This window comes from Thermobia domestica, chromosome 2 (genome assembly GCF_964235325.1).
Source record: "Thermobia domestica chromosome 2, izTheDome1.hap1.1, whole genome shotgun sequence".
Classification (NCBI taxonomy): domain Eukaryota; kingdom Metazoa; phylum Arthropoda; class Insecta; order Zygentoma; family Lepismatidae; genus Thermobia; species Thermobia domestica.
In genome coordinates, this window is record NC_137455.1 from 41,180,822 (window position 1) to 41,205,238 (window position 24,417).

At 36.9% G+C, this 24,417-nt stretch overlaps 1 protein-coding gene across 1 annotated transcript in view; it reads left to right on the forward strand.

The window, feature by feature from the left end:
- Nucleotides 1-24,417, forward strand: part of LOC145671501 (KH domain-containing, RNA-binding, signal transduction-associated protein 2-like) — a 1,003,314-nt gene that overhangs the window by 658,195 nt on the left and 320,702 nt on the right. The window contains exon 4 of the mRNA XM_081740691.1: nt 13,660-13,942. Coding sequence (XP_081596817.1) covers nt 13,660-13,942 — 283 coding nt within the window. The remainder of the gene's footprint in view (nt 1-13,659; nt 13,943-24,417) is intronic.

Below are 24,417 nucleotides of genomic sequence, written 5' to 3' on the forward strand. Positions count from 1 at the left end.
TCAAAAAGGGGGGCCGCGGTGGCTCAGTGGTAGAGCGTTCACCTCTGGTGCTTGGGGTCCCGGGTTCGATCCCAGCCCCCGCCATGTGAACCTTGTGGTGGAGAAACACCGTGTGCGTGGGTTTTCTAGGGGTTCGCCCGTTTCCTCCCACATTCTTCATTCCACCATTTCATTCATTACTCACCATCACCGTCTCCTTTAGCCTGACCGGCATAACCGTGGGACGTAAAATTCAAAGATTTTTTTTCTTCAAAAAGATATTTTATTAAACATATTAAGTCCGACGCTATTTTTGGGACGTTCTGTTTTTTTTTTTCTATTTAATTATGTCAGTGCTTCTCAACCTTTTTTCACTGATGGCACATTTGTTTGATATTTTTCACTTGGCTGGTTCTTCAATTGTATACACCATACTGCTCACTACTCCACACTGCTTGAACGATAAAGTTTGTCTTTTGGCATGGGAGTGGGTGATCTACAATAGATAATTCTGGCTTATTCCTGTTTCATCATCTTATATGGCTCTTCTCTGATGCTTTAATGGATGTTAAACCTACCCCTCATATTTATCCTATTACTAAGAATTAGCGCTTCTCCTAGGAATTAGCATAACCGTTACGCTTCTTCTTTAGTCCCATATTGCATCTAAATTTAAAAGTAGTTTTACAGTTAATAGTTTTTGGTTGTCATATTATTTTTAATCTGGAGATAATTTCTATCGTCATACTTACATTTAGTTACTATTTCTCGATTAATCGTTTCTTAAACAACGGCTATTTCTGAAACATTTCCCTGGCACTTTTTATATGTATGCGTACGTGTCTAAAATACAACGAATATTCTAATTCACTTTCCATATTTCTCTCGGGTAACGGAGTATTCTCTCCTTCTAAGAATGGACGATTTTTCATCGTTAAATTCGGTTTTGCTGATATAGGAAGGGTCTGGTCTATCCATAGTCTCATTAACTTTATATGAATACGAATTACTAATATCCATTGGGTTTGGATCATAAAATAACCGACGCTATCCACAGTCGTCTTTGATAATTCGTACAAAATGTGACACATATCATTGTCTGAAAAATGTCCTTCAACGATTGTTGCACTGTTTTCAACTACATCGCAATGAGACATATACATTTGACTATCATTACTGGTAATAAAACACTGATTTGTATATTGTAGCCAATTATGTCTTTCTATCTAATGAAAGCATCATATAACTTTGACACTTCGGGACATGTTTTATAAGTTCTTCAACAAATTATTATTTAATGTCATGGCAACTTTTACTATACGTCATCACTATTCGCTTTTACTACGCAGCTCCTTCGTGGCTAAGCGGTTAGCGTAAGCGCCTTTGGCGTGAGAGACCCGGGTTCAATTCCGGCGGGAGTTCATTTGGTTCGGATTCCACGTTAATCAGTAGGTCCCGTCTCATATAGCCTCGCTGCTGAAAGGGACGTTAAACTCAAAACGAAATCAACTCGCTTTTACTACGAGCCATCATTTAATAAAACGATATTTATTAACTTTTCTGTAGCACTTAGTCCGTTAAATTCAATTGGTATTAATTCATATTTTGAGTGCTGGCCACTGAGACACAGGTCTTTCCACGAACGCTTCCCTTCTTTGGTATCATTTAAAAAGTTTAAAAAAATAATTAGAAATCCAAAAATTATGTATGATACATCTTTGGAAGGTTTGAAGCTTCTTTATTTCGGTATATCATATTTTGTTTCCAATAATAAGACCGTATTACAAAAAGTACATTATGTATTACGTAAGTTCAAAAAAATACAAAAAAAGTTTGACTCGATTTTACTATTTGCATTCTAGTACAGAATCCTTATTTATGATGCAAACTACGAAGGACGAGCAACAAAAAATTTACATAGTCTATTATGGCTTATGTGTGATACATAGCTGAAAGATCAACAAAACTGATGATACACGGCATTCAGCAGTAATGCTCGATGTAATCACAGTTTTTGTTCAACTGCTTATCACTACGGCAGATGAAGTTTTTCTATATCATTTGCGTAGAAATCCCTGTTAAGTTCTCGTAGCCACCGTAAGGCAGTGATTTTGACTAATCACATGGTAAATAATGGTAGCCATTCATTTGTTTGCTTTAGAACAGTGAAAAGGTGAAGTCACCGGGGCTAGGCCGGTGTTGTAGAAGGGATGTTCTAGTCGGTCCAAGCGTAACGTCTGTGGTTGAAGTGCTGGGTCTACCGCTGTGTCCAGGGTTGTCATTAACTATACTGGTCCGTCTTTCTTTCAAGTCATATTCTTTCAAGTCACTTACCTCATATTACTTTGAAATTTACCCTTCCCCATACACCTTTACCGTCTACCCATTGATGTTAGCATTTGTGGTGTTTGTCACCCACAGGAACCGAATCACTGATCTCACTTATACTTTTGACCAATTTTCCAGACGAATCGTCATTTTTAATGTCTGCTTCTCGGGTATACATCATCAGAATCCGAAATCTTAAAACTTGCACTAAGACAGACAGCTTATTAATCTACAAATAAATTTTCGTTAAGTTACAGCGAATAACATAAAATCTTTATGCTTGGTAACCTTTTCTTCTCTATCATCCTCATATTATGGTAACATAAATGATTGTGACTTTACAATAGTGCACTTGTAGGAAGTATTCTTCCTTGTAACCTTCTCTGTCTCCATCTTTCCTTTCTTCGAGCAAACTTGGCACATTTTTATCGGTTCTTGTTTCCCGAAAGCGCTGAAATTCTGTGCAAAAAAATTTTCCCTGGGTCAGTGTAGTAACTGCAGATTTTAGAAGTCTCCCCAGAAGGTCCTCTCCTGTGTACACAGTCAATGCCTCTCAATAGAACTCATAAATTCAAAAATCTATAGTTTGTTGCTGGTAGCTTTGTTGTGCAGAATGCAAGAAATAACCAAAATAATTAGCTAACTATTCCAAATTGAGAATGAGTATGACCTCATCTGATAGAGTTTCTATAGCATGCTCTACATTTACTTGTTACGACTACGATCATGTAACTCAAACTAATACATGGAGTCCATCAAAAAATGTACAGGTACACAGACATTAGTTCTTGAGGAAAACCATGTCACTAGAAATAAATAATGAATATAATGTACTGCTTCAAGCTAAGAGAAGAAATCTTCACACCTTCAGAAACTTGTTAGGCATTTTCCCCCTTTAGGTTATAGTAATAAAATTTATATGTTTGCAAATGTGACATCCTTCAAAGATTGCCACTGATGTGTACACACTTTAACAAAATAAACGCCTATAACTGTTAGTGGTTAACTTAATTATATATCGAAAACTTATTACATTTTATAATAATGTAGAAGTTCTTTTTTATCTGTCCCAGTTGGCGGACAGATACAAATTACAAAGTGAGTAGGTGCTTCAGAAGCATTGGTCACTATGTTCATGGGAATTCTCATATACTGCATACAGGGCCGGACTTAGGGGGGTGCAAAGGTGCACGTGCACCCCCCTTCGTTGTAAATATACACTACCTAAAGTGGGAAGCTAGCAGTGAGTTTTCCAAAATCAATAGGTTAAGTCAATTTTCTGAAGGTTGAAGGAAAAGAATTCATCGAGAGCAGACATTTAGCATTTCCAAATGAATTCCTCATTCACATCACAGATGCATAAAGGCATTTTAAAAACTCAAATTTAATCCAAATGTACTAGGTAGTTATTGGTGCAGTCCCCCCAAAGAGAATCCTGGATCCGGCTCTGACTGCATATGCAACTGTAATTTCTTCGCAACTGTCTCCCGGTATACCCTTTTTCTCCCGACATTCTTCAATTTAAGGTGTCCGAAATGTTAAATAAAAATGCAGAGATGATAAATCTTGAAATACCACTTTAAAATAATGGATTCTGTTCCTTAAATACCAAACGTTGCACCAGCCATTTTGTTTCACTATCATCCGCCATACGCCACATATTACAAACGTGAGAGATCTGTCATCTATTGAAGAAATACGAAACTACATATTGAAATTTAATTCAGCTTCGAAAATGGTACGCAGACACCATTTACTAAGTTGTGCATGCATTATTTTGATGAACTCTTTATATGTAGCAGTAGTATACTAAATAATACTAAATATTATAGTAAATAAGAATTTTAAAAAAACGCACATTACCATATCAACAAAATTAGGAATACACATGGTAGAAGGTGACAAATGCGGCCAGCTTCCAAAAAAGACATCTTGCCACTTACTCAAAAGGTGTTCGCCTGTAATGTGTTTATTAAACTTTTTTAACATATACTTACGGCACATAGAGAATACTTGTAATAGAAAATGAAAGAATTAAGAAAAATATAGAACACGTTACAATAAGTAATAAACCACTTTATTAATGTCATTTGTTTCACTGGGTACATGCGGTTTCAGGTTTATTATTACACTATTACCTACCAGTGTCTGAGTTTAATCTTAGTGTTTTATTCTTTCTTAATTTTATTTTATTTCATTTATTTATTTACTATTCGTACTCATATAAAAAACAAAGTCGAGCAAAGTCGAGTAAAGAGTTGTTTATCATTGTATTTCCTAAACCTGTGAGTCTAATTTCACGAACTACCGATATCTATGATTCAATTAAGGTAGCATACTGTGAAGTGACTGTGTATTAGAAGTAACTGTGAATTTAATACGCTAATTTGTATTATTTTATTAAATTGCATTATCAACGACAGAATAATGAACTTTTGAAAATTCATCGGAAAGAAACTTTGATTAAGATTGTACATTCTCAGACAGCTTTTGTAAACGCATATTTGTTAATAAACACGACTAGTTTCCTCATTGCCTTTCCGCATACCTTCAAGCATAGCCTGATACTTCCCGATTCATTGAACTCCGAAGTCATCATTCTTTAGCCACACAAAACCACGGAGGACACATCAACAAGGGGTATTCAACGCACGATTAGGATAGGTGCAGGATCGACGAGAGAAGCGGATCGCACCGTTGGAGAACAACTAGCTCCATAGTCAAGAGTACCATTCTGTTGGTTTATCACCTCAGACTCATTAAGCTTCAACAGACTAGTAGAATGAAGGTGTAGGAGGACATCATCGTAAAGACGCATTATCGACGCCCCTTGCAGATCAACAGGATAGAGATCCAGGTGTTGACTGTCTCCAGCTATCCAGGCTGCTCCAAGGGAAAACATTCATCATTCCAGATGAATAGGACGATGCCAGTCTCGATGGATCTATCAGGCTAGTGCTCATCCTTTATCTTTTAATCATAACCTTTCTCTCTCTCACACCTTTTCCCTACTAGTCATTTTTCAAAATTAGAAACATTTGAATTTTATTTAAATTCAGTCATAATTTAGTTATTAAGTACCGTGTTGTGCATCAGTTCCATCCCCAATAGTCACTTTATTCTATGAGCATTTTTAGAGATTATTCTTAGCTACAACTGATGGCACAGCACCGGCACAATACTGAAAATATTTCAATAATAATAATAGTAACCTGTATAAAAAGGAAAACGTCTCATTCTGTAAGTAACTCTAAGTTTAAATAGTAACGCCATATCGTTCAGCTACGCGTACTGCCTACTCTACGGCCAGTAGATGTAATTAACATGCAGGTAATTTAAAGATATAAAAGTATTGTGAAGATTTAATTGTTGAATAATTGAATGAATTAAACCATAGCTAGTATTGCCGAGACGAGACAAGACGAAATTGAATTTTTGTGAGGAGATACGAAATTAAGCGAAAATTTTCCTGTATATATATTATACATACGTTTCGAGACAAGACCACTTTCAGGACATCTTCTGGAAACGAAAACACCTTCAGAATAACTTTTCAAGACAAGACCAAATTCAGAACATTTTTTCTAGACGAGACCACTTCTTGGACATATTTTGACAAAAAGATCAAAATATTGTCTCGTGGGCACTATATCCTATATTTTTCCAATTTAATTGTTTAAATAGTGAAGACACAAAACATAAATGTGTTTTGCTGTTTATTATAAAGACAAGAAGCCTCATTCCGTTTCAGTTTTTGCAAAATTTGCGGAACACAAGAAAACGTATTTTTTTTTTTTTTTTAAGAAATATGTTGGTGAATCTGTGGTCAAAAGTTCTCAGAATAGATTATAGCATACAATATTTCCGTTACTGTCAACATAGCATCAAATCAATATGTGATATTGAATATTATAAACTGAAAAACAAACTGCTTTAGAAAGATTCCCAGGGTTATAATCAGTGATGTAATGCTAGAATTATTGATGGGCATGCGCTAGAGTGATTTCAATAATACAACGTAAACGCACCTGCGCATACGCTCGCTCTTCCGTAATTTTAAGGTAAACAAACATTTAACTCAAAAAATTAAATGGTCATTCGCCGTTTATTCTTTGATACGCAAGGAGCTCCTTCGTGGCTATGTGGACAGCCTACGCGCCTTTGACATGGGAGACCCGATGGAGTTCATGTGATTCGGATCCCATGTTTAAGCTGTAGGCTCACGTCCTAGGGCGCCGATCCTAGGAGGTCCGGGCGCCTCCAAAGCCCATGTGTGTTGTTACATGCTCATGTGTATTTTTTTTATGAATATACAATATTTAGCATAATTTGAATTCAATTTGGTTTAAAATTCTTATATATGCTTTCTTAGACACTTGTCTGCAACTAATCATATATCTGAATGCCTCCCACCCAAAGTTACAGAAAAATCGGCGCCCTTGCCCACGTCTCATATTAGCCTTGCTACTGAAAGAGACACCAATCTCAAATAAAAAAGTCTCTTATATGTACAATTATATCCGGAGCCATGAATATATTTAGATTTGAACATTAATATTATTTGTTTTAAACCACATTTTAGTTGGTGATTTGTTAAATCAAAACTTTTAATTCAGCACTATTTTGACCTATATTATACAGCAAACCGAAAATTAGAAGGAAATAACTAACTAACTAACTAAATAAATAAATAAATAAATAAATAATTGTGCTGACTTACTAATGCTTTCATATTCTTACGGTTTCCTTTTAATATGTACAAAGTCCACTCACTGTGAAAAAATCACAGCCCCTTATCCCAAGAATAACTTACAGGACACACTCTTGCAATTGCATAAATGGTTTTGCTTGGGACCTTCTTATATTCAGGGTTAAGATTGAAGGGGAACGGGAAGGAACGTCATCCCCCAACTCCCAAAATATCTTTGGCGTCCCTCCACTTCCTAGAATTTTACAATGCTCAAAGATAGGCAGAGGGAACCGCGTTACGTCATGCATCCCCCTACCTTTTGAGATCCACATTTACCCCTGCTTATATTGGTATCAAGGTCTCACTCATGAGGTGCTCCACTCCCAAATTTCACAACTCCATATATATTTGTACTTTCTTTATAAAACATGCTTTTTTAGGAGAGAAGTAATCGGTGAATCATAAAGATTTGGTTTTACACTTCATCCACACTGGTGTTTTTTTATAAAACGATCAGCATTTATTCCGAAGTTGGTCGTCCGCCTAGATTTTGACTGAAAGCTCAATAATTGGTTTCTTTGTGCATCAAATTTTAATATTTAATTCACACAGTATTGCCGAGCGAGCGTTAGCGAGTGAAGCCGGGTTAGAGCACCGCATGGTACGTTGTTTTTTGTCTTTATTACAGCTAATGTGAAGTGGGACTTGTGTTCTAGAACCTTACCGCCATGTTCGTTATGTTAATTACCATTACATTGAAGAGTATAACTTTCTCCATGTTTCTTAACAGTTATTATCATATCGCATTTTCTATAATTTATTTTTAGATTTATTAATCCATGACTTTTACTTACTTTTAATACATTTTCCTGATTATCACCAGCTATAGACAAAACAAATTTTCATTACATTCTCATAATCCTACCACGAAGTAACCTTGCGCCAAGTAGTTCCCTCCGCTTGCCAAATAGTTCCATGTTTAGAACTGTTTATATAAGAAAATAAACACAACTTTCGCTCTGCTTATACATTATCAAGCACACAAACAAGCAAATAATCAATTTCTTTCCGGTAAACTTTCGAAATTTTGCTAGAAACGGATGACCAACTTCGGAAGTTAACCCAAACGATCTAGTTCTATATTTTGTTTTCCGAGAATATAGGAAAAATCTGGCAGTACTTAACAATTGCTTATCTCCCTTTTGGATGCGGAATAACTCCGGTTTAATACTATATAGAGGCAGCGTTTTGTACTGTCGGTCTTCCCTTCGTTACCTTGATTCTCTCCAAACAAACTTTTGTAGATGTGTACCTGCTTGGATAGTGTATAATTTAAACTCCTTTATGAAAAGTAGAATTGTAGCTTATTGATTAGTGTATTACAGAAATCCTGTGTAAAATTTTTCCTTTTCGGGGCGTTACCAATTAATTAATTTTTGTTAATTAATTTAACTAATTTAAAATTAAGTTTAAGTGAGACATGGGCGACTAGTGAGATAGGGCTGACAAATGACACATTTACGAAGTTTAATATATTCGACTCTGCTCATTGCCTACCTTCTTACCAACGTCCGTAGGTTTCCTTAAGAAAATTTCCCTCGACTGACGCAAAATTTTCCCCTTTTCTTATCAAATTTTCCCTTGTTTGTTGAGTGTTCAATTCCTATGACGGAAGTTATGTGGTAAGATTAATTTTACTACATTAAAAGAGTTGCCAACCACGTATTTGGTTTATTTGTTTGCTTTTTCGTCACACCCAGCCAACAATGAATGCAATTATGCTAGTTTGAACAGACACAAACAATTGCTATTGTGTTGGTTTATTTCTAAAGACCAGCCAAAAATTTAGGCATTTATATTGGTCAACCTCAACGCGACAATTTCTCTGGATTTTTAATGTTTCATCTAAAAAAATCCCTTTTTTTCTGAATTTACCTATGAAATTTCCCTAGATTTGGGAAAGTCCTCTCAAACTACGAACTTTGGTTCATACTCAACATTTTAAACTCTTGAAGAAATAATAAACACTTCTGATCAGAGTATATACATTTGTTTATTAAAAACTAAATTACAGTGTAACGGTTTCGACAACTTAACGTTGTCTTCATCAGACACTAACTGAAAACTTTTCAATTAGTGTCTGATGAAGACAACGTTAAGTTGTCGAAACCGTTACACTGTAATTTAGTTTTTAATAAACAAATGTATATACTCTGGTCAGTCCGGATTATGGGTTTTTTGGGGTATTTTTTAGACTTTCAGTCAAGCAGCTACTGCATCGTCACTATTTATCCTAGGATCATGGTTCATACCTCATTCTCTTCAGAATAAAGCTGGCTTTCAAATGGTACCATTTGCATGCTCATACCGTATACCAGAAGCGGGAAAAATGATGTCAAATGGAAAATTTCGGAGGGAAAATTTTTTTCTCGCATTTTGCCCCCCCTCTGGAACGGCCCTGTGTGAACGTAGCCATCTAAAAAAAATCTGATAAACAGAACTTGGTATACTAAATGTGTGTGCCAAATTTCAAGTTTCTATCTTGAGTACTAACGGCGGGAGAAATGTTATCAAGAATTCCACAATGCCCCAAATTACCACAAAACACTACGATCTCAGGGAAAAAAAATTCCCGAAACATCCCTAATTACCCTAGGGTCATGTTTCGCCCATCATTCTCTTCAGAATAGAACTGCCTTTCAGGCGGTACCATTCACATGTATCCATCATGTATCTAAGGCGGGAAATTTCCGAAAAACGGGATTTTTGGGTCTAAAAATCCCTTTTTCAACTTTTTCCCCTCTGGACCCCCTGTTTTAATGCAGAGATCTGAAAGAAATCTGATAAATACTACTAGGTAGGCTGAATGTTTATGCACAATTTCAATCTTCTAGGTGCAAAAGTAAGCCCGCCCAAAAAAAAAAAAAATATACCGACCATGTCCCATTTTTCCTGATATAGAAGTATATTTTTTTAAAAAAATCCCTGAGACATCTCTAATTATCCTAGGGTAATGATTCGACCGTCATTCTCTTCAAAATGGAACTGCCTTTCAGACGGTATGACTCACGTGACCCCATCATGTATGTGAGGCGGGAAAATCCTGAAAAACTGGATTTTTTGGGTAAAAATATCCCTTTTTCAACCATTTGCCCCTCTGGTTCCCCCCCTGTTTTAACTCAGAAATCTGAAAAAAAAACTCTGATAAATACTACTCGGTGGACTGAATGTTTGTGCAAAATTTCAATCTTCTACATGCAAAAATAAGCCCGCCAAAAATATTGGACATAGGCTTAATAAATGAAAAAATAAATTTTAGACTTATGACGTCATCACCTCCTATGTCTGGACGCAGGAAGGTCTGAAACCATACGTAATGTCTTCTACAATGCCTCTGGACTTGAGAAACAAAAAAAGACCGGACGAAAAAGCTCAAATAGAAGAGAAATAAAGCAATGCACCATGAAAAACGCGTATGGTACAAATTGTACCATAAAATCCCCAAAGGGTTAATAAACAAATGTATATACTTTTGTCAGAAGTGTTTATTATTTCTTTTCTTTATTGAATTCCAGAGTCGTGATGGATGGAGTTTCAACTCTTCAATTTTCCATTCGTTTTAGAAGATGGATATATTGTATAGCTTCGGTAGAAACTTACGTTGCATGCATAAAATGCAAGCTTGTTCTAAATTTATAAATAGTAAAATATGTTGCGGTTCTTCTTCAAATTGTTCGCAATGGTTAACAGCATATACATTTATAAGAATCATTTCTAGGTATCCGTAGATATACTAAAGTTATTAGCATATAAGCAGGAATTAAATTGTTTTATTTTAGAAGAAAAACCTCAACAAACGAAAAAAAAAATATTTATGTGAATTACTGTCATCTATCTATCGGAATACAAAATTATTTAAAAACAAGTGAGAAACAATCGCAATTTTTAAGCAATATTTTTTGTTAGAGATAAACGTTTTCAGTAGAGTGGGCCGAATTTTCTTTTTACTTCGATTGGTCGGGTTGCGGAAAAAGTTGCCTCGTGTTAGTGGTAGTCTACACACAAAATTTGGATTATTTTGATCAACCCTTTCCCTTACCTCATGGGACTTGAATATTTTTATGGCTGTGACTATGCAACTCGCTCAACACTACAAAGAAAATTGTGCTGCACAGCTATAATCTTTGGTTCTTTTTCATGCTGAAGCTTTGTGAGGCTGAAAATAAAACACAAGAGAAGTGAGATGCGATTATGTTCGTAAGTGGCTTAAAATTATAATCAGTATTGATGTTTTCAAATCACATTATAAATATACAGTAGGTTATAAAAAATATTGGCAAACCTTCCCTTGCAGCTCTTAGCTCGTTTCGGCACGGGGCTGTACACTCCGAAACAGCCCATAATCCAGCACGAATAGATGACTAACAATCGAGTTCCACCCGCCCACATACTTGCCTTTTTTTTTTATGGCTCATTTGCATTTGATAGTCCTGTTTGGAGTCAAATTTTTCCATTTTTTTTTTCGAAACTCTAATTTTGTTCTGATAAAGCTATCTCTTCGATCCGCTCTACACACTGATCCTGACGCTTCTGTAGCTAGTTTTATCATCTCTCCACCGCTTGCATATGGCACGGAAAATATCGAATTTCCTCAGAAGTTGTAGCCATCGTTCTAATATTTTCTCCTATCTGGCTAGAAGAAAGTTCTCTTGTTAATAGTGGCTTAGTGACGTCCGCTGAGAACCAATCAATCATCTCATGATATTTACTTGCGTCTAAGTTTACTTTAGGAACAACGAATTCACATAGACTTGATCTATTCCTCTGCCGACACTTTTTTTTATTCTTCTCCATCCTAAAACTCGGATGTCCTGACAAAGAAAATTACAAATAACTGGTACCTCAAAATGATAACTACACTAAATAAATACACAAAACATTAACAAAATAGTTGAGTTAAGACAATAATAACATTACTCCACTTCAAGCTAGAGAATATTTTTTAAAATCGTAAAACAATTGAAGCTGTTTGATGATAAAGGTGTTATGTAACAAATTGAATACTTTCACAACTTTGTTCGTTAACACAACGCCTTCATCGTTTCCAAATCTCTTCACTGGGACGAGGACTCACTAAATAATTTGTTATGTAGCATAAGTAACATATAACACGTGCATGACCCGCCAAATGCAACGTTTAAAAAAATGTAACATAACACCTTCATCCTCTAAGCGCTTCAATTATTTTAAGGAAATAACATGCAAGATATCGAAGAGTTGACATGTTTTGTCTGGTACACTAGTGTGCCCAAAATGATTGTCGTATATCTATAACTGTCTTCTTGTAAGAATATATATTGATAATGATTTTGCAGGTTATTTTTAATACTGATACTATGTGTATAATCGGGAAATGGATATTTGTGGTAAATTTTATAGAAAAAGAATTAGAAATACGAAAATTAGAATGAATAGAACAAAATGTTGCTAAATGGACGAGAAAGTTTTATTGTTCTTATTTACTGCTCTTTTGACATGAAATTTACCACATACATGTCTTTGCAGATTATACACATACTAACATTATCAGAAATACCTGGCTAATTCGTTATCAAATTATATTCCTGCAACAACATATCTATAGACATGCGACAATAATTTTGGACATGAGTGTACATTAAGCTGGCCTCGGTAAACGTTCACTAAACACAACATTGCTCGGACACAAAATAGTTTGTAACAGGCTATCTGAGAAATGAATATAGCGTAACATCCAATCTGAACTACATGGCGTTGCACGGGAAACACACTTGGAATCCTGTACCAAAGGCACGTATGTTAACCAATATATCCAAGTGGGACTTCTGGTTAAGAGACTGTGAACGTTGGACAGTAATGTCAACAAAACGGCAGTTGCTGGCTATATATCAACAAGGGAAAAAATATCTTATAGGCCAAAACCCTATATTCCTAAACTGTAATATTAGGGAGTTTTTTTATTTATTGTAGCTAATATACTAAGCAGAAAACGAGTTCTTGAACTTAGAGATTCGTCCCTGGTGGTCTAGATGCTAGCGCGGTCCGCGTTCGACTCCCAGTAAAATGAAGTGAAATCTTTTAGTTTAACGTCCCACAATTATGCCATTTAGGCTAAGGGAGACGGAAGATTAAGGCAATTAAATGATAATAGAAGAAACTGTGGAATGAGAGTGTGGGAAGAAATTCAAGTAGATACCTGAAGAAAACCCACGGACTCGATGTTGCCCACCACACACTTAGTTGTCCGCGGATCGAACCAGTGTCCCCACGTACCGGAGGTAAGCACTTTACCATTGATCCACCGCCTCAATTCCCAGTAGGAGATGGTTGAAATGTGATCAAAATTCGGTGGTTCGGTTCCATCTTAAATTGTAAGTCCAAATCTAATATTTTCTCCGTTCTGAACAGTAAAGCTAAATTTGAACGAAGAACAATGGAATTTACGCAGAGTGGAATTCATAGTGTGTGTGAATGTGTACTTTGGAATACAAACTGGCACACCATGTGCATTTGAAAGCAGTATGCTTTTGATTTTATTTTACATTAAACTTTCTATTGTAATGTATAAGTTTTGATGCCGTGCGCTCTAAATACATTGTATGGTTTCTTTTCTCTCTTGGCAGGATTACAACGACGATATCCGCCAGGAACAGATGTGGGAGATGCAATTACTGAATAGCCAGAAAGCAAGTGATGGAGGGATCCAGTGTGGAGGCGGAAGTACAACTTCTAGTAACGGTAGCATATCCCCTCCCACTTCGCCCGCTCTCTCGCAGGTGAACACCACAGTCACCCCTACCCAGGTTGTCATGACTACAACAGCATCCACTCAAAGACCGGTGACCACGGTGCATCCGGCGCTTAGAGGACTTCCTAGATCGCAACTAGGCATCGTACCATCTACAGGTGAGTGTTTGTTAAGTGCATATGTCTGTACTTTGACAAAGAGCAAGTGAGAATAATAAAAGTTAGTGTCAAACATGGTTTTTAAGAGCCATTCACAAAGTAAAAAAAAAAAACCTCTCCCTTTATTTAAATAAATTGAAATATAGGGAAAAGTATGGACAAGATAGCGTTCTTAGCTGGAGAGCTGCCCATATGGAGGAAAGAAAAATGTTATGTTACGTACAATGTTTCAGATGGTTTCCTTTTAGGCCACATTGCCACGTTAAATGAATCTTGTAGCTGTCATTAAAAAAAAAAAAAAAAAACTTGCAACCCGATCTTTCTATTTACTATTTAGATGTTACAATTTCTTGAAAGCAAGAAGGTGTCTCCACACATGCAGCACTGCACTCTAGTGGACAAACAGTGAATCTCCTCATTAAAAACGTGTATTTTGGCGCACTTTCCCTCCCTGTGCAAAAGAATCCGTTGTTTCGGAAGCGGTGAAACTGGTTTTTCCTTTATGTCAGCGGGAGGGCGATAGCAGGTAGCAAGCAAGACGTCCCAGAAAGTTACGCACTGTTCGATTCCTTGTAAGATGAAAAAAAAAAAAGAAAAAATGTGTGTCCCTTTCAAGACTATGTTTACAAGGTAAAATATGGTAGGGATTCAAGATTTTTTTTATGACAGCTACAAGATTCATTTAAGGTTGGTGTAAAGGGACAAGTTTTGCCGATAGATGTCACTACAGTCTTCATATCTCTCATGTATTTGTTACCTTTTACGAAAATTTACAATTTCTCTTACAAATTTTAACCTAAAGATTTCAAATTTTTAGAAAAGGAACTTCATAATCTATTGAAGGCAACAATCTGTGCGGATTTTTCATTTAGAATTTTCTTCATTGTTGAAACAGTTCCACTGTTAAAGGTTTGGACGTCCAACTCAACAATAAAACCATTTTAACAATGAATGACCGTTCCGAAGCGGTTTAAGGAATTACAAAGGAACGTGGATATTTAGATAGTTCACATACTAGTTCCTTTGTAATTCCTTAAACCGCTTGTTATAGGTCCTATAGTTTCTAAGGCAGGGCGTTTCGAAACATGATTTTTCGAATTTTCGGCGGTTTATAACTCTGAAATGAGACGTTTTTCGACCTATGTATATCAGAACTTTTTTCTTTCACTTCATATAAGGAATCACCTCCCAAAGTTTGTCGGTGGAGTTACCTACCATCCTGTATACATATATATCCTCCTTTCTTCTCCCCCAAGCTGCGGGACAGATTTTGGATTTAAACGGCATTGGAAGTGTCACTGTTCATCTCAGCGATCCCGAAAAGTATGGATTCGATACTAATATCGGTTATTTTTTGATCATTTTGATATATCTCCAACCTCCTCCTTCCCCTAAGTCGCACGTTAAGTGAAATAATAAAAAAACATCCGAGGTCCGAACCTCATGAATGTTGAAAATTTGATCGAGATCGGTTGGATGGTTCAAGAGTTATTAAGTAACAAACATAGTGACTTTCATTTTTATATATATAGATTGGAGATAGATATCGAATCAAAGTTTTCAGTAGTGGAAAAGATAGAGAAAAGCACTTTATTTTATATCAACGGATGAAATTTCCTCTTAATATTAACCTGTACATGTTTGTAACTAAATAAATAAAAAATGAAATCTTTGAGTTTTACGTCCCACGATTATGCCGGTTAGGCTAAAGGAGACGGTGATGATGAGTAATGAATAAAATGGTGGAATGAAGAAAGTGGGAGGAAACGGGAGAAACCCGAGAAAACCCATGGACGAGGTGTTTGTCCACCACAAGGTTCACTTGGCGGGGGCTGGGATCGAACCCGGGACTCCAAGCACCAGAGAACGCTCTACCACTGAGCCACCGCGGCCCCCAACTAAATAAATAAATAGGATGAATTTAAGCATAGCTCCAATATAAGTTATAACAGAATAATCATGAAACTCAATCTGTGCTAGGACTGGTCATTGGTCAGATAGTCGAATTTTGGGACTTCCTAGAAGGTATTGGATTACGAAGGCCATGAGGACAATTATAGAAGACACATGAATTAAATAGCGGATTCCTGTCAACGAGTTGCCCTGCCAGAATAGTCTATTGCTAACTCACACGTCTTTGATATAGTGGTCGCGAGTACGATTCCCGGCGGGAGATCCTTAAAATTTAAATATATTGCGATAGTTTTCCTTCCATTTTAAACTGTAGGCCCACGAGTCTTGTAACATTGGTGTTGAAAAGCAACGACAAACCCTTAAAAAATCCAATCAAACAATCAAAACCAACAGCGGTTATGAGATTCCTTATGTACTGCCTACACATAATTTTAAACAGCAAAACACTAAAATCAAAATAATGTCAATAGCCGAGCCAGATTAAGGATACTGTTTCAACGTCCGACTGGCAGCAGAGAAAATAGTATAGTGACGAACTGTTTTTCCCAATACAATAAATGCAGAGCACATTTGATTGTAATAAGCAGAGACAAAAATAAAGCGGCATCCTTTAAAATCACAGTGACTCAACAAGTGATACCAGTGGCGTATTTAGGATTTTGTTTCGGGGGGGGGGGGCTATGCACAACACGTGAATAACCACTTATATTTTTCCTTTTGAGTGCTGACAAATTTTAATGAAGTTTTACATATAGCAAATGTATTTCGAGGGGCTTGAGCCAGATAGCCACCCTCCTAAATACGCCATTAAGTGATACAACGATTGTGATAAGCACTAACAAGAATAAAAAAGCGCCTTTAACTCTTTCGCTGCCACCTTGATTTCAGTGCTCCAACTTAATGTGCCACCTACACTTTTGCAATATTTAGCCTTTTGCAACGAACTAGCTACATCTAACGGAAACCAAGCACACTACAGAAAATGACCAGGCCAACACTGTTTGTCACCTGAGTATAAAAGTTCTATACCTGATAGAGGTCTGAACGGGCCAGAATTTTTAGCCCGGACCTGGCCCGGCACGTGGATTTACAATGTGAGTCCGAAATATGTTTTAGCATTTAGGACCGAGCCCAGCCTGAGCTTGTGTTATAATCAACTGAGCCCGAAATAAGCCAGAATTACAGGAATTTAATAATTAACGCAAAAATTGTATTTTTATTTACAGCAATAAACAAGTTTAATTTTGCAGTTGTGCTTTAAAAGTTCTCCAGAATGAACAGTCCAATAAATGTCGTTGTTCAGTATATTTACAGTTAGGCCCGAGAAATATGGTTATATATTTAAAAATTTACTTTCCAGCCCAGTCCCGAAGTGATACATGCTTCGTAAGCCCGAGGGCTTGGTCTGAATCCGTGCACACCTCTAATGCCTCGGTGCCATTTTACAGAGAATGTCTACAATGGTAAATACATCTTGACGTCAAATTGCGTCAATGGCACACAGCAATAAGTAAGAATGACGCCATATAGTGTCAAGTGTCAGCAAAGAAGTTAAAAGCACAGTAGCATCTTTTGAAATCACACTGACAGAACAAGTGATACAATGATTTTAATAGGCATTAAGAAGAATAAAGTAGCGCTGTTACATACACAGTAACATCCTTTAAAATCACAGTGACACAAGAAATGATACAATGATTGTAATAGGCATTAACAAAAAATGAAATGAAATTTTGAGTTTTGCGTCCCACGGTTATGCCGATTAGGCTAAAGGAGACGGTGATAATGAGTAATGAATGAAATGGTGGAATGAAGAAAGTGGGAGGAAACGGGAGAACCCCGAGAAAACCCACGCACACGGTGTTTGTCCACCACAAAGTTCACTTGGCGGGAGCAGGGTTTGAACCCAAGACCCCTAGCACCAGAGGTGAACGCTCTACCACTGAGCCACCGCGGCCCCTAGGCATTAACAAGAATGAAATATCGTTCTTAAAGGTATAGTAGTGCGTTTTAAACTCACAGTGACATAACAAGTGATACAGTGATTGTGGTAAGCAGTAGCAAGAATACAATATCGTTCTTAAAGGCACAGTGACACCACAAGGGAAAGAGAAAACATTGTAATAATAACAAATAATAATAAAATGGTGTTCTTCAATATGCAGCAGCCCAGCATGGGACACAATGATTATAATAAACATTGACGAAGTTTAAATACGAGTCCTTAAAGACAGTGACAAAACACCGATTGTGATTAGGCACCAACAAGTATAAAGAGGTCTTTGAAGAGACTGATAAATAAGAGATGTATTTTTTTCTGTTAGGTACAGACTACAAGTATAGATACGGTTCTTTAAAGATGGGACACAGTGGCTCGTGGTAGAGCGCCTACCTCTGGTGCGTAGGTCACTGGTTCGATCCCGGTCAAGTAAATTTGTGATGATCAACATGGTGCTCGTGGGTTTTATCGAGCTACTTCCGTCTCCTCTCACTTTCGCATTCCACTAATTCTTCCATTGTTATTCACTTGCTTCAATCATAATCTCCTGTAAGCTAAAGGATGTAAACGTAGGACGTTAAACTCAAAGATTTCATTTCATTTGATTGATAGGATTGATTGTGATAGGTACTGAAAAGAATCAGATTGCGTTCTTAAACATATAACAACACAACAAGGGATACACCGATTGTACTAGAAACAAGCAAGTAAAAAGGCGCCTTGTTGAACACCCAGTGACACAAGAAGGGATAAAATTAAATTGAAATGAAATGAAATGTTTTGAGTGTTACGTCCGACGATTATGCCAGCTAAGTTAAAGGAGATGTGATGAGAATGCATGAAATGGTGGAATGAAGAAAGTGGGAGGAAACGGGAAAACCCCGAGATAATGGTGTTTGTCAACCACAAAATTCACTTGGCGCAAGCTGGGATCCAACGAAGGGTAATATGCACCTAACGTGAATACCCTACCACTGAAACACATCGACCCTAAAAGATAAAATCGTTGTTATTGACACTAGCAAGTGTAAATAGGTGTATCTGTAAATGACACATTGACAAACAGAGAAATTAATTCTGATAGGACCATGCAGCTATAAAAACGCCTGTTTAAAAAACAGAGTGATAGAACAAAATATAATATTATATGTTAAGCAATCATTCAGATTCTCATCTCTGATGCCTGGAGTCTTTGGTTTTATCTCAGCTTGTGCCACTTGGGATTTCTGATGAACAAAAATTGTGAGTGAGGGTTTCCTAGCGGCTGTCCAATTCTCTCTCATTTTTTCCATTTCGCCATTTCTTTCGTTATCATCATCACTGTTTCCCTTAACATCGGAGCATAATTGAAAAAACGATAAAGTAAACAATACCATTAAATGTTCATATTATTATCATTATGCTAATGATCTATTACCGTAATAACTTCCCTCAAGATTCAACACATTACTTTAAAGCAGTGTTGCCACAGTCCTAGCCGAAAATATATGGCCACTCTTCTAAATCCGTTAAGCTGTGACAATAACAAGACAGAAAAACACGTTTAAAAGTGCAAGGTATTGAAGTTAAACAAATTGTTGCAGAGTCTCTCACAGTGGCCATATATTTTCTGATGTAGGTTGTATTGACATTTTGACCAGTTGCCCGTTTGCACAGGGTCATCATAGAGAGTTGAGATTTGTTCTATCTTCTTTTATTTAACACTAGCTTTCATACAATATGCTACTTGACCCCCGGTTCCATTTGTCAATTTTGAGTTGGACCCGCTTGGGACCCTGCGAGTGCCCCGGGGGCAACATTTTTTTCATTCAAAAGGTGGTGGGCTCCCAACACTACTTTGATATGTATTCGCTGAGTTTCCTTACCTGACCGTTTCCGCCAAATCTGACCCGGAAGCTGACTTTGTAATGTATAGTATGGAGCTCAATTTCGAACTTTTCACGCTTATATCTCTGCAACGGTTGCGATCGAGGATGTATCACTTTTCGTGTTATGTTCTTTTGGGACAAGGTATCCAACGACCATAGTCTCGACTCGAAGTCAGAGTCGCACTTGGATAGGGTCCCTCGTTAGTCTTCAAATAAAGCCACTGTTATTGTTGGAGTATAGCAACATTTCCTTCTTCTCTTAGTAACAGTGGAAGAAAAAAGTTTTATCAGTAGGGGAACGCGGGGGGACGCCATCCCACATCACCATAAAATATGTATGGCGCTCTCTCAGTTCCATAAAAATTACAATGGGCAAAGATAGGCAGGTGGACAGCGTGATGTCATTCCGCTACCTACCGTTCCCCTACCTTTTCTGATCCACTTTTATCTCTGCTTATCATTATTATTATTTATTGGTACTTTAGATTCACAGCTAGGTACACGCATTACGTATGTGCTATAGTGTTTTTCAAGATAGATTATTATAGTTGAGTATCTGTAGCTGGGGCACCTCCAGAGGGGAGCCCAATTTTTAAAAAGACATTTTTGGAAGGAAATTTTGCTATTTAGCCTGAATCTCCCTTTTTTCCAACATCATAAACATATGCGCATGAAATAACTTGAAAGTTTGATTCATTCTGAAGAGAATAATGTATAAACCATGATATAAGAATCTATAGCACTGTGTTTGGTAATTTTTATTTTATATTCTACACTTTCCCTTATTTATGTATAAAATAGAACATTCTCAAGTAGGATTGAGAAATATTTTCTTGATTCTCAAATACTGTAGATATTGCATTGGATCTTGGTACACACATTACGTATACCATAGTAATTTTTCGAAGTGCATTATAGTTAGGTACTTGTAGCCAGGGTTGCTCCAAGGACGATTAATTTTCAAAAATGTCATTTTCTGGAGGAAAATTTCCCTTTTTTCATCTGATTTTCCCTTCTCTTTTACATCATGCACACATGCGCATAGTATCATTTGAAATATTTTTTCTTACAAAGGGAACAACATATGAACCATAATGTTCGGGTCAGTAGAGTGAATAGTACTGGAGGCTATGACTGATAAGGCAATATTTTCCTTTAAAAATGCACCGTTTTAAAAGAATTAAGGAAGATATAATCAAATCTTGAAATGTTGAGGATATCTTTAATATGCCTAATCATGATAGGTAAACATGGGACTTATATACCGGGTGCGTCATTTATAATGTCAAACCTTGATGACGGAGAAACCAAAAAAGAGAGAGAAGCGAAACTTTGCACGAGGCAACTATACAAAGGGGCACATTGGTAGACGTATTATTTGATATCACCGGATGAACAGTGTTGCCAACCCAATATAAAGTTATGATTTTTTAAATGGAACGACCTAAATTGCATTTCATAATTGAATTCAACATTAAAAAGGAAGACGAAAGATATGCCATCCGCAGGTTAGTGTACTAACATTTATACATGAAAGGGTTATAAAATAGTTTGAAATTAGAAGGAATCAGTTTCAACTGAGATATAATTTATTAGAACAAATAAATCAACGGACAACATATATATATATATATAACAACTAACAAACCGATTCCTTTGTGAAATTTCTCCGCAATCACAGTTAAATATCGGAAGGCGAAAATTAGCTATTTTCTCACAATTCATTAAATTTCAAATAATTTAGATTAAATTTGGAGGTTTCGTTTAGTTTCAAAATATCACTTCGAGATAGTTTACCAAATCTAACACTAATAATTACATGCACTTTAAGTCTAACAGGAGTCGGGGCCACTCCCAAGTGGGTGACCAATACTCACCTTAACGTTCACCAAAAATATACAAATAAAAAAAAGAGTTTTAAATTTTAGAATTAGTGAATATTAATCACTCACTCACAATGCTCCCGGTTCCTTATACAAACCACTAATACACTTTTCTTTTTAACTTCTCATTTCCACGACACAATTTCGAAACAATTTCACTATCAAAACTATTACATGTTGACTGGATAAATTACCTTGTATAACTGCAAGGTTCGATAGGTCAATTTATCAAACGTAAGTTCGTAGGTGGCAGCACTATAAACTATATCAGCAATGTTCATCAATGTTTCCAACTCTTAATCGGAATCACAATCCCTTTTGACTTTTTTTTCATTATGCTTCAATATTTTTTGGCCAATCTGACCAAACCTTTTTTTCAGTGTACTGACATTTCGCGTATTGTCGAACCATTATGAAATTTCATTCGTCGAGTATTCAAAAGTCTTCGAATGTCACCAAATTTTTTCAACTATGATATTTTTGAAGTGGTTTTAAGCCCGCTTCTTATGCACGAGGCTAATGCCTCCCCCCCCAAAAAATGTACATGCCTGACTAACATTCGAATCAAGGACCCCTAGCTTCAGAGTGCAGCAAGCTAACTCCGTTTGCTAGCAAGGTCGGCATGAAATCTCAAGTGCCGGTAACATTGCGGAAATTCATAATATGCAAGGTGTGAATGAAAAAGTGTTTATTAATGATTGATATTTTACCTGTAATTTGAAAGGATTAGAATTTATCAATGGCGCCTCATTGAATGCTAAATGTTAACATGACTTTCCAAAAAATTGGGTGTTCAATTCCAAATCTTATAGCCGTCGAGCCATCCACTCTGACTAATTTTTTTTTTCTGTCCATTTTAGACCACCTTACAAAAAAGAACGAGCTAATGTAATTGGTCGGGCCGTGTATGTGTGCGTCTGCCATGCAAAGGGCATCAGATTGAGCGATGGCTTTTAAACGCACTCTAACATTGTAAGTTAGTGCCACAGACAACAGAACCGGCACGATAGTAGTTGTCAGTCGCACCATTTCATTTCAAGATGGTGGCCAAAAGAAGAACTAATATTCTAAATTGCTGAACCGAATAGAGTGTTTCTTTGCACGAATACTGACATTAGTCACCTATAGGTTACATTCATGTTAATTTCATGAGGCCGCTCCGGCGGATGCCAAAAGGAATGTTCGAGTCTGCCTCTACTCGGGGAAAATCCGTTCTCCGGACAGCGGTACAAATATACGTTACCCTCTTGCTTACAGAAATCGGTACGGAGCATACGTTATCCGTATGCTACATAGCCACTGCCCTTAGATGTTACATCATGCCGTTGCAGGATGTCTAATAGTGTTCCTTACATTTCATACATATATGTACGTTACCTTCGTCAGCTATATGTTACATACTTCCGTTTGTATCCTGACCAGCTATATCGTTTCATACGGAAAGTACGTACGGATGGAACATTTATACAGAAAGTATTTACATGCGTTTTCAGTTATACGTGTGCTGTACCTTAAGTCCAAAATATACAGGATTTACAAATGTAACATACGATTTTTTTCCTCTGTACTAGGAACATGCAGGTTTATGATATGTTTGTTCCTGGCTCCCAGCACTCGTGACAGCTGCTTCTACTAAGAACATGAAGGTTTATGATATATTTGTTCCTAGCTCCTAGCTCTCGTGACAGCTGCCTCTACTAGGAACATGCAGGTTTATGAAATGTTTGTTCCTAGCTCCTAGCACTCATGACAGCTGCCTCTACTAGGAACATGCAGGTTTATGATATGTTTGTTCCTGGCTCCTAGCACTCGTGACAGCTACATCTACTAGGAACATGCAGGTTTATGATATGTTTGTTCCTGGCTCCTAGTGCTAGTGGCAGGCTACCTACTAAGACCCTGAAAGAAAAAGATTAAGATAAGGGGACTATAACAAAGTAATAAAGGTATGTGATTAGAGCAACGCCCCCTTTCTCTTGTCCCATGCTGGGCCGCATCAAAAAAGAGAACGTAAGATCTCACAATAAATATGACGACAGCTGTGTTCAATCTATTAAAATGCTGTAGACGATTGTTGGCTAAGAAAACGGTTGCCAAAACATAAGAATGATTAAAATCGCATTTCTTAATCAACATAAATCCACAAATGTATTTAGAACTCTTGTTGTATTGGAAGTAGGATTAGAAATTACATTTCCTGCCTTGTGCATCTATGGCCATCTTAGCTCGTCATGTATGAGGGATGACGTTTCTCGACGATTACATTATCCAAGGAAAGGGAAGGAAGGAAGTGGCCTGGGACCTATATCACCATCCCGACATTTGCTTGGTGTGAAAGAGGAAAATGTCACTCAGTGTGGTTGCCCCGGAAAAGCTTTTACATTTCCTCAATCTAGTGTTCCCACCAGGAATCGAACCCGGGACCGCTCGCACCAAAGGCCTTATTGTATTTGAGCCTGGCCACTAAATACACACATACAGTAAAACCTGTCCTCAATGGACTTTTTATTAAACGGAAACTTGTGTTAAACGGAAATATTTCACGCTTCCATGAATTTACTGCCGAAAATCGTATTGAATTCCCTTCGCTAAACGGAAACTGTATTACGCGGACAACGGAAATATAAATAAGTTCCTTAACGGAAAATTTCAAGTCTCGGAGTGAAGCATTTAGAAAGTTTTTAGACATCCTTTGAAAGGTTACATATAAATATATTTTTAGCAAAACAGACAATGATGTGCAAAGCGGAGCGGACACAACAGAGGCTTTAATTGAGAATTGTACGAAAAGTCTGAAAGGAGACGGGGAAG